Source organism: Onychostoma macrolepis, chromosome 24 (assembly GCF_012432095.1).
Source record: "Onychostoma macrolepis isolate SWU-2019 chromosome 24, ASM1243209v1, whole genome shotgun sequence".
Lineage (NCBI taxonomy): Eukaryota > Metazoa > Chordata > Actinopteri > Cypriniformes > Cyprinidae > Onychostoma > Onychostoma macrolepis.
Window position 1 is genome coordinate 342,714 of NC_081178.1, and position 12,003 is coordinate 354,716.

Here is a 12,003-nt window from a genome sequence, read left to right on the forward strand (position 1 = left end):
ACCAGCTCCAGATCCTCATGCTTTATATGTTCAGGTGAAGTACAAAGAGGACGGCAGACAGAGCTTGACCAGCCCGTTATTCACTCGACTGCCAGAGACGCTGCAGACGCAGACGGCCAGAGAGATCGCAGACGCACAGAGCCAGGTGAGCTCTTCTTCACTAGACAGGGCACTAGATGTGAGCTGCTGGTTCCGGGTTACTCCTTAAGACCGATGTTGTCAGCTGATCACAGCAGTGACGGCTGCAGTGTTTTTACAGGATGAACTCATACTGAATATGAATCAGGGTCAGAGATTAACGAGGGCTGAACGCCACTGAAATTAATTTGATTCATTCGTTTGATTGGTAACAGCCAATAGTTTCTTATTATTATCTAGTTTAATTTAGCAATTAAATGTGATAATTTGACATTAAAGATGGTAATTTAGGTTAGGAAATTGCCTGTATAAATGGAAAAACGCCCTTAGAAGCCAATGTAGTTTGACAGATATTGCCTTTAAAGGAGCGATTGAATAAATCAGTGCTCATTTACATACGGTCGATGTTTAAATACTGATTATCATGTGTTCCCGCTGCTGTTCTCAGGTCAGATATAAGCAGAAGAATGATCAGGTCAGTCTGTATTCGCTCCTGCCGCAGACCGCAGACACAGAGTTCGCCAAACACATGAGCGACGTCCAGAGTGAGGTAACACTATTACTGATATTACTGACTGAAGTAAAGTCTATAGAAGTTCAGTCTGTTTGTTTGGGTGTAAAGCAGCTTCTGTTTTCAGCTTCAGTACAAGCAGGAGGGTAAGAAGGAAGCGGAGAGTAATCTGTACAGCCTGATGCCGCAGACGCTGCAGACCGAACACGCTAGAGACGCCTACGAGCTGCAGAGTCATGTATGTGTCACATCACGGACAGAATGACTGGAGCTCAGCATGTGTGATGAGGAAGTGTGTATTTACTCATGACTGTGTGTGTAGGTTAAATATAAAGAGAAGAACAGAACAGATGCTTCTCTTTACGCCCTTCTGCCCGAGACTCAGGACACAGAACACGCCAAACACGCCGGAGAGCTGCGCAGCGAGGTACACACAGCACTGAGGCAGATTCACATGTGCTCATGAGCGTCACACTGACCTCAGGTGTGTTTCCCTCAGCTGAAGTATAAAGAGGCCATGAAGAAGGATCTGTCCTCACCGCTGTACTCACAGATGAGCGACACCGCAGAGAGCCAGCGGCTCCGAGATATCACCACACTGCAAAGTCAGGTAACACACCTGGACACGCATAAACACACCTGGACACACACTCACACCTGAACACGCATAAACACACACACACAAACACCTGGACACACATAAACATATACACTCACACACCTGGACACACATAAACACACCTGGACACACACTCACACACCTGAACACGCATAAACACACACACACACTAGAGGTGTCAAAATTAATCGTTTCTACAGTGCATCGCGATGCAGACGAGGACAATTCAGTATCGGTTCAGTAATAGACCATAACCGATCATAACGTACTGACACTTTTCTGATGTCATCTGTCGATACGTGCTTCGTCGCGGAGCATACACTGGCGGAGGGAGGCGAGACGCAAGTGTGTGTATAATTAAAAATGCTCCAACTACTTCAAAAGCCAACATCTGGGCACAATTCAGCTTTTATGAACAACCTGGTAAGCACGACCTGGAGAACACACACTGTGTGTAAATCAGACATGCAGGGGTAATACAACTAACTTGAGAAACTACGTCAGGCGTTTTCACCCCGAGCTGTTAACCCTGTCAGTGCCAAGTATTTAGTGTTTACTTCTGTGTATTTGTTCTAAACGCTCCTGTTGTCTTCTGTGCCCAGACTTAGTTTTGTTTGATGTTTGATACATTCAAGAAGCGTGTTTTCTCTGAGCAGGTCAAATTAAAGGTTTAGTTCATATATCTGACTGCTTGTATTTATTGACAAAATTGTATACATGTGAAGTAAAATTGAAAATTGAGGATGCAGTGCATTGTCAATGCATCGTGATACTGAATTGAACCGAATCGATGACATGATCATCGTAATCGAACCAAACTGTGAGACCAGTGTAGGTTCACACCCCTAACACACACACACACCTGGACATGCATAAACACACCTGGACACACCTGGACACACCTGGACACATAAACACACCTGGACATGCATAAACACACCTGGACATGCATAAACACACCTGGACACACACTCACACCTGAACACGCATAAACACACACTCACACACCTGAGCACACATAAACACACACACACAAACACCTGGACACACATAAACATATACACACACACACACACACTAGAGGTGTCAAAATTAATCGTTTCTACAGTGCATCGCGATGCAGACGAGGACAATTCAGTATCGGTTCAGTAATAGACCATAACCGATCATAACGTACTGACACTTTTCTGATGTCATCTGTCGTATACGTGCTTCGTCGCGGGAGCATACACTGGCGGAGGGAGGCGAGACGCAAGTGTGTGTATAATTAAAAATGCTCCAACTACTTCAAAAGCCAACATCTGGGCACAATTCAGCTTTTATGAACAACCTGGTAAGCACGACCTGGAGAACACACACTGTGTGTAAATCAGACATGCAGGGGGTAATACAACTAACTTGAGAAACTACGTCAGGCGTTTTCACCCCGAGCTGTTAACCCTGTCAGTGCCAAGTATTTAGTGTTTACTTCTGTGTATTTGTTCTAAACGCTCCTGTTGTCTTCTGTGCCCAGACTTAGTTTTGTTTGATGTTTGATACATTCAAGAAGCGTGTTTTCTCTGAGCAGGTCAAATTAAAGGTTTAGTTCATATATCTGACTGCTTGTATTTATTGACAAAATTGTATACATGTGAAGTAAAATTGAAAATTGAGGATGCAGTGCATTGTCAATGCATCGTGATACTGAATTGAACCGAATCGATGACATGATCATCGTAATCGAACCAAACTGTGAGACCAGTGTAGGTTCACACCCCTAACACACACACACACACACCTGGACACACCTGAACACTCAAAAACACATGAACACACATGAAGTCCCCACTGCAGACTCTATAGAGCTTTTATTCAGAGACTCGAGGTGAGTGAAAATATGAATTTGCTGCAGATGCTGATATTTCAGCTGCGTCTCAAGACGCTTCAAGAAACCTCCTGCGAAGCTCCTGAGAAACTCTGCTCAAGAGGACAAAAGCTGCTTTAAACACAAAGGATGCTCACAACAAATGTTGAGTTCATTTAGTTAATAGAAGTTAACTGATAAAGAAAATCTATTTATGACATTATTTTTGACAGCATCCTCATTTTACAGCATTTTTACTCATAAATCTGATAACAGATCTGTAGCTTTGCAGGAGGTTTCTTGAAGCGTCTTGAGACACAGTTCTTCTGGATTTAGTCTCAGTTTGTTCTGTTTCTTCATGTCACTCCAGACAGACTGATGATGATCAGATTTGAGTCGCTCTGATGTTTCTAGAAAGTGATTGATGGAGAATCAAGTAAAGCTGAGCTGCTTCAGTCCAGCAAGTGTTCATCTGGAGACATGACTGCAGTTATTCTGACGCTTACTTGATCAAAATCAGTCAAGATTTGAGACGAGAAGCAGCCGCTGAAGCTGGACGCTTCTACAATTACACTAAAAGAGCTTTTACTGGATAAAAGTTTTGATCATTAGAGCCTTAGAAATTCATGATCAAATATGGTACAGCAGCTTTATAGGGTTAAAACAAGAACAGATATTGTTGATCAGTATAGTGACTGATGTGTTTCAGGTTCAGTATAAGACTGAAGGACAGAAGCTCACGAGCTCCAGTGTTTATTCCCAGATGGCAGAGACTCCAGAGACACAGTTCATGAAGACAGTGACTGAACTCCAGAGCGATGTGAGGAAGAACACACACACACACACACACACACACACGTGTGCTGATAGTGACGCCACATACGTCTGATCTGATGCGTGTGTGTGTGTGTGTGTGTGTTCAGGTGAAGTATAAGGAGGCCAGTAAGCAGCAGATGAGCAGATCTCTGTACCATCAGCTCCCAGAGACTCCAGAGACTCAACACGCTCGAGACGCCGCACACCTCCAGAGCGAGGTAATGCTTCATCATCATCATCAGCACGCATCACGTGTAAGGTTGGGTATCAAAAACCAGTTTCATTTTAGAACCGCTTCCAAATTCCCAAGAACCTGGTGTTCGATAAGATGCCTGCATTTAAGGATTCCTGCGGCCGCATTTTAATGTGATTTAAGAGGATTTAAGCGCAGGAAGGGAAGGAGCGTCTGAAGAACAGAGAACAGCGTCTCAATCCGTGTTCGTTCTCCAAGCGTTCTGTGTGTTTCACGTTCCAGACCAGAACTGACTTCTTTCATATCAGTATATCATCATAAACACACAAACATGAGAAGGAATACGCTCGTGTGCAGTATTTATTAGATCTGTGTGCGTTCAGCGGCCTAATAAACCCGTCATTAATGAGAATCAAAGAACTAAAGAAAATCACTCGCTGATCTTGACTGAAAAACTTGACTATATTTTATTCATGAAAAGAAAACTATGCAGTGTTTTTAAGCTTTTAATTACAGTTTCTGTACCTGAAATTCAGTTCGGTTGTATTTATTTGTGCTATTGCTAATTGATTAGTTTGTTCCTATTTTATTACTGGCTGTTTACTTGTCTTTAACACTTTAATATTTGAAGTGTATATTAGTCTGTTTTGCAGTCGTGCTTTTGTTAAAAGCACAGGCAAAAGTTCCTCTTGTAGGCCTAAGTCTTCTGATGTTTGCTCGTGTTATTCAGCTGCAACAGAACGCTTTGTAAAAATGCATTTTTTTATATTGGAATGGATAAGAATCAGAATGGATCAAATTGAAACGATCCCCAGGCCTCCTGATGTGAGGAGTGAAGTGCTGGAGCTGTGGTCAGTTTGAGCTCTAGTGCTGGCGCTGGTTGAGCTCGTGATCCATCTGTCTGTGGTTTCAGGTGAAGTATAAAGAGAAGGTGAACTCCTCGTCTCTTTACTCGCGTCTGCCAGAGACGCCAGAGACTCGCCGGGCCAGAGAGCTGACGGACGTCTGCAGCAAGGTACGGCTCACAGCATCTGAAGGGTCATGTTAGCGGTCAGTGGGTTATCAGGAGGTTATTTTAACTCTGCAGGTCAGATATGAAGAGGAGGGGAAGAGAGACGTGTCGTCCTGTCTGTACTCACATCTGCCCGAGACGCCGGAGACACAGTTCGCCAAGCAGCAGAGTGAGCTCCAGAGCCAGGTAACCTTCACTGCGCAATATTTTAAAGATGTTATTTTTGGTATTTTGCATGGTCTGTTGTTGGAGTAGCCTAGTGTCACCCGGGTGAGAGGTTTAACTCCTATTCACTAGGAATAAAACAAATAAAAACAGACATACAGACCGGGGGAATCTCCCCACCTACTGAATATTATGTTTCATAACGTAACTACATGTGAACGTTCTTTGGCGGTTTTTACTTGGAAAAGCAGCTATATGTTTTTCTAGCATTCATGTAACTGGGTAAACCTGAAACAACAGGAGAAGGATTGGAGATGAATTTCATTTTAAAATAAGGTTGGTGTGTGTGTGTGTGTGTGTGTGTGTGTGTGTGTGTGTGAGACTGATGTGTGTGTGAGATGCTGATGGTGTGATGTTCTGCTGTGTGTTGTAGAATCAGTACCGGAGAGAGACGCAGGAGGATCTGTCTCACTGTCTGTACTCTCAGCTTCCCGAGACGCTGCACACACAGTTCGTGAAGGAGCTGTCGCCGCTCATCAGTGAGGTGATCCACATTCATCCACACACATCTGAAAACACATAGAAGCTCGCTGAGAGAACAGATATAAAATATCCAGACAAAACTATATATCCCATCACACGCTGGTGTGTCCAGGTCACACAAAATCACCATTCCAGACAGCAATTACGAGCACATTTTCTGTCATGTTTGTATAGACAACTATTTGAAAATCAGGAATCTGAGGGTGCAAAAAATCTAAATATTGAGAAAATCACCTTTAAAGTTGTTCAAATGAAGTTCTTAGCAATGCATATTACTAATCAAAAATGAAGTTTTGATATATTTACGGTAGAACATTTACAAAATATCTTCATGGAACATGATCTTAATATCCTAATGATTTTTGGCATAAAAGAAAAATGTATAATTTTGACCCATACAATGTATTGTTGGCTATTGCTACAGATATAGCTGTGCTGCTTATGACTGCTTCTGTGCTGCAGGGACACATATGTTTCCATTTGAGAGAGCATCATCAAAACTCTGTTCTTACTGGACAAAAACATACAGGAAAAGATGCATGTCCGTGTTGAAGTGTCAGTAGCTTTATTCTGTGGGCTGCGTCTCAAACGCTGCTGTATCTCTGAGCTGATAAGTGTGGCTATAGTTAGACGCTCGTCCCAGAGCTCCACTCATGAGTCACTGACGATCTGTGCTTTAGTGCGGAGAACAATATCAAACACAAACACATGATGTTGTTTGATAATCACCGCAAGACCTGAGATGATTCATCAAGTCGAGTCACATTTATTTATACAGCGCTTTTTACAGTACAGATTGTGTCAAAGCAGCTTCACAGCAATAAACAGGAAAACAACAGTGTTAATGCTCAAAATTCATGCAGAATTCATCAATTATGAAACTCAGTTTCAGCTGTAAAGCAGCTCTATAGGAGACAATAGAGTCATTATTCAGATCAATTCAGTTCAGGTTTTGTTCTCATCTGTGTCAGTGCAATCAGACCGGAACGCATTTTGATCTCAAAGTACGCTGGTACGAAAAACTTTGTGATGCCTCTATACAAGCGCACTACTCAAATCAAGCAACAGCAAGAGTTCGACCAATCAGAGCCCTCGTAATGCTTTGTAATGTGAAGCGTTTCTAAACCTGTTGTCCAAAAACTTTATTACTCTGCAACATCAATCGAATGTTAGAAATAACGTCCTTTTGTTATCTGATGTGGCTTCTTATCATAGAATGAGGCAGAAAATATTTTCTATACCGTAAAAATTAGCAATGGATTATAAATATACTAAATTATTATGAAAATACCTGAGGTGGTTTTAAGAACACAGATAAACTATACATGGTCACAGTCTCGAGTGTTTCGTAATGTTTCTTCATTCAAAACGTTTCTATCTTCTTTTATTCAGCCACAAGGACAGCTGGATGCTTTTGTCCATATTAGGGATTTCCTGGCACGTCATGAGTTTTATTACTGTGGGCGCCCTCTGGCTTCCAGTGTGAATGAAACAGACGTTACGTGTTTATAGCATTAAATAATGTCCAATCCATAAAAATATACTTCTCTCAAAGGAAATTTGAATAGACATGTAATAATCCATGCATTTATACAGTGTACAGAAGTTTTTGGAGCTGGAGTGAAAGTGTGCTGGAGCTTTTTTAAAATAGCATATTAAATTGCAAATCGAAAAAAATTACTCTGATGTGCCAAGCCATCAGAACCGAATCGAAAACCGTGGTTTAAAAAATGAGGTATGTATTTAACCATATTGTTGCATCCCTACTGTTTACTCTAAAATACTATATAATAGGAATAACACAAAGGTGTGTGTGACTGAGTTCAGACCCTGAGTACTAGCTTTTGGAAAATATTTAACATTAAATCCTACATTTTGCACATTGTGTAATTACGATTTTGACATTAGCCATCAAGGAACGTCATATAATAATGTATCTATATAGGAATATATGACCCCCCACACACACACACACACACACACAAACACCGTGTCCTGTCCCATAATCAAAAAAAACTTCCAAGGTTGTCAGGTGTGTACAATCCATAATTTTGCTGAATATTAATAGTAACATGCATGTTTATTGGTGTTTCAGAGCAAATACAGAGAGTCTGGTAAGAAGGAGAGCAGCACGTCTCTGTATCACACGCTCCCAGAAACCAAAGACACGCGACACGCCAGAGACGCGGCGGAGATCCAGAGCGAGGTGCGCCACAGTCTTCACGGATTCAGATTCAGTCGCTCAGCGTAGGGCTGATGTCCCGATCCGGTTCTGATTCACAAGCTCTCGATCCGATCCGATTCGATTCTTGATTCTATTCTCAAATTTTTGATTACATTCAGTGAATATAGTTTTAATACAAATGCTATTGATATTTCTAAAAAATAAACAGTAAACATCAGTTTGCAAATGGTGAATTAATAAAAAGAAATTAAGAGCCACAGGCCTGTATTTTAAACCTATTCTTTTTTCTTTTCTTTTTTTTGTATAGGGTACTATTTTTTAAACAATAATAGGGCCCTATAAAATATTTTTCTTAATTTTTCTGATAATTAAATGAAGGCATAAAACATTAATTTAATTTATCCTAATCAAATGAAAATTAAACCCTTTTATTTTTTGGCAAAAAAAGTGCTGCATAACATTAAAAAGGAAACAAATGTGATTATTCCTTTTAAAAATAAAGTTGTTTTACTATAAATAATATAATTTAATATAATTATAAATAAATAAATATTTATTATTAGTAGTAGTGCTCTGAATCAGTGCTCAGTATTGTTGTTACATTGAGTCTTAAGACTGCACAATAGTAGCCTAATATATTTCTGTCACAGTTTCTTCACGTTAAACCGAGCTTTTATTTTGACGGGTTGCCGTGAAGAACTTGCAGGTGCTGTGTATGTGACATGACAGTAGTTTTCTCAAATTAAACGCTAAAATGCTAATGAAGTGATGCTCAGAGCCGCTGGAGATGATGTGTGTTCATATCGTCATACAGAGAGACCGAAACACCGCACTTTAGTATGTGTGTAGTAAACAAAACAAAGCGTCTGCGCCATCCGCCATTCATTCATTGCGGAAATCATGGCAACTTATGCATGAAGTCAAATGAAGATTTGTAATATTACTATAGCATTTCACCTGAGACGCATATTACTTTGTTCTTGGTTCTCGTCAACAGTATCTCCGCCGTGATGAGCACTGAATGAATGACAGGCTTTCCGTTGTAGCATCGAGTGTGCATCTAGTGGAGAAGACTAATAAGATTCACATTAATCAAATCTTGTGTAATATGTTTGCTTAAATAAACACCAGAAAAGATCGATTTGCAGCTTTTGAGAATCAAGATCGAATCGACGTCATTTGAAAAATCGTAAAATGTATTTTTTTGCCCAGCCCTAGCTCAGCGTCTGTTTCTCCTCCTCAGGTCAAATATAAAGAAGGGAAGAAGCTGCAGTCGAGCAGTGTTTACTCTCAGCTGCCGCACACGCCGCAGACGCAGTTCGCCGCTAAAGTCTCTGAGCTGCAGAGCGATGTAACAGCACACACACACACACACACGCCTTCACACTCCATCATCAGGATCACACACAGTCTCAGTAAACGCATGCGTGAATCTGTTTTCCAGAACAAATACAGAGAGGACGGCAGGAGGAGCGTCTCCAGCTGCCTTTATTCTCAGCTGCCCGAGACGCCAGAGACACAGTTTGCCCGAACAGTGACCGAACTGCAGAGCGACGTGAGCAAACGACTCACATGAATCAAAACACTCACTTAACCTGCGTTAATGTCTGGGTCCAGGTCACTTTTAATCCTGGGTTTATGTTTCCAAACATATCAAGCAGACAACGTGAATCTAAAGACACCTTTTTGTCATTATCATTGATTTGAGTCATGTATTGTATTTAATTCAGTTGAAATGATTCACAGCCCTCATACAGGCCATTCTCATGCGCATAGTGTGCAATATAACAATATTTACTCATCAGATGTGGAGTGAATTCTGTGATTCACTGTGTGTTTGTGTGCATTCAGAGTAAATATAAAGAGGAAGGAAGGAAGCAGGCGTCTGGTGCTCTGTATTCGCTGCTGCCGGAGACTCTGGACACGCAACACGCCAAAGACGCCACGAACCTCCTGAGTCAGGTGAAAGATCCGCTGTTATATGAGCCGCGGGACACGTGTGTCAGGATAAACATGCATGGAAATGAACATTTGCTTTGATTTCAGACGAAATACAAGGAGGAGGCGAAGAAAGAGGCTTCTACCAGTCTGTACGCTCTTCTACCAGAGACGACTGAGACTCAGCACGCCAAAAACATCTCTGAACTCCAGAGCGAGGTGTGTGTGTGTGTGTGTGTGTGTGTGTGAGACATCTCATCCACTCATATTCTGACTGAATCATTTCATATCCTGACTCATTGAATTGTTTCACATTCTGACTCGGTAAATCGTTCCATATATTGACACAGTGAATTGTTTCATATCTTAATTCAGTGAATCGTTTCTTATTTTGACTCTGTGAATTGTTTTATATATTGACTTAGTAAATTGTTTCATATTTTGATTCAGTGAATCATTTCATATCTTGACTCAGTGAATCTTTTATATCTTGACTCAGTGAATCATTTCACTTATTAACACAGTGAATTGTTTCATATGTTGACCCTGTGTGATTGTTTCCTCTCAGAACAAGTACAAGCGGAGCGGCAAACAGGAGAACAGCAGCAGTATTTACTCTCAGCTGCCGCAAACACAGGAAACACAGTTTGCCAAACAGATGGCGGAGCTTCAGAGTGACGTATGTGTGTGTGTGAGAGATGTTGATGTGTGTGTGTGTGTGTGTGTGTGTGTGTGAGTGTGTGAGAGATGTTGATGTGTGTGTGTGTGTGTAAGAGAGATGTTGATGTGTGTGTGTGTGTGTGTGTGTGTGTGTGTGTGTGTGTGTGTGTGTGTGTGAGACTGATGTGTGTGTGAGATGCTGATGGTGTGATGTTCTGCTGTGTGTTGTAGAATCAGTACCGGAGAGAGACGCAGGAGGATCTGTCTCACTGTCTGTACTCTCAGCTTCCCGAGACGCTGCACACACAGTTCGTGAAGGAGCTGTCGCCGCTCATCAGTGAGGTGATCATCACTGATTCTCATATTCTGCTGCTTTGGGCTCACAAATCTATTATGATAACTATAAACTACAAACTAAAAATGTATAGTTATCATTCATCATATAGAGTTGAACAGTAACCTAACCGAAGGTGTTTTAATGAGCTATGTGAATATTCATGATATGTAAATGATGTGTGAATGTAGAATAAATATAAGGAGGATGGAAAGAAGGAGTTGCAGAAGTGCTTGTACGCCCATTTGCCCGAAACCAGCGAAACACAACACGCCCGAGAGCTGACACAACTCTACAGTCAGGTACGCACACACACACACACACACACACACACACACACACACACACACTGATAGTGCTCTGAATCAGTGCTGTGAATCAGTGCTCTGAATCAGTACTGTGCTGACGCTGCTGTTTGCTGTTCTGTGCAGAAGAGCTATAGAGACTCTGCGGACGCTCAGGTGTGTCTGTACGCTCAGATGCCGCAGACCATCGAGACGGTGTTCGCTAAAGAAGTGTCCAAACAGCAGAGTGACGTGAGTGAGATCATGTGTTATTCACGAGTGTTTATCTGTGTGTGTGATCACTGGATCATGAACAACGGCCTCGTCATTGTGTCTGTTTGCATGCTCATCCGTGTGTGTTTCAGCAGCTGTGCATCACTGACAGGCAAAGCTCAGTGACCTGCTGCCCCGTCTAAAACACACATACAATTTAATTTTTATATTTTAAGTTTTCATTTTAGTTTAGTTCGTTTGAGTAATTTTGTTCTTTGATGTGATTTTTATTTGCCTTTTTACTGTTTCCGTTTAGCTTTATTTTTATTTTGGTTTCAGTATTTCAGTTAGTTGCCAAGGCAACATTTCTCATTTTAAAATTTTTTTAAGTTTAGGTTTTTCATCTTGTATTTATACTTTATTTCAGCTTCATTTCAGTTACTGAAGACAACACTGACTCAGAAAACAAATTCATTTACTGCATGTCAATATGTGTCACATTTTGTGCTGATCAATTTACAGTCACTGTGAGTCTGATGTGTGTGTGTG

General features: G+C 41.3%; 1 protein-coding gene across 1 annotated transcript in view; it reads left to right on the top strand.

The window, feature by feature from the left end:
• The window catches only part of LOC131532945 (nebulin-like), a 38,113-nt gene that overhangs the window by 12,180 nt on the left and 13,930 nt on the right, over positions 1-12,003 (top strand). The window contains 19 exon segments of the mRNA XM_058764843.1: positions 35-145; positions 587-688; positions 777-887; positions 972-1,076; positions 1,149-1,259; positions 3,821-3,931; positions 4,035-4,145; positions 5,034-5,135; positions 5,208-5,318; positions 5,731-5,841; positions 7,936-8,046; positions 9,269-9,376; positions 9,470-9,580; positions 9,877-9,987; positions 10,072-10,182; positions 10,532-10,642; positions 10,855-10,965; positions 11,149-11,259; positions 11,389-11,493. Coding sequence (XP_058620826.1) covers positions 35-145; positions 587-688; positions 777-887; positions 972-1,076; positions 1,149-1,259; positions 3,821-3,931; positions 4,035-4,145; positions 5,034-5,135; positions 5,208-5,318; positions 5,731-5,841; positions 7,936-8,046; positions 9,269-9,376; positions 9,470-9,580; positions 9,877-9,987; positions 10,072-10,182; positions 10,532-10,642; positions 10,855-10,965; positions 11,149-11,259; positions 11,389-11,493 — 2,076 coding nt within the window.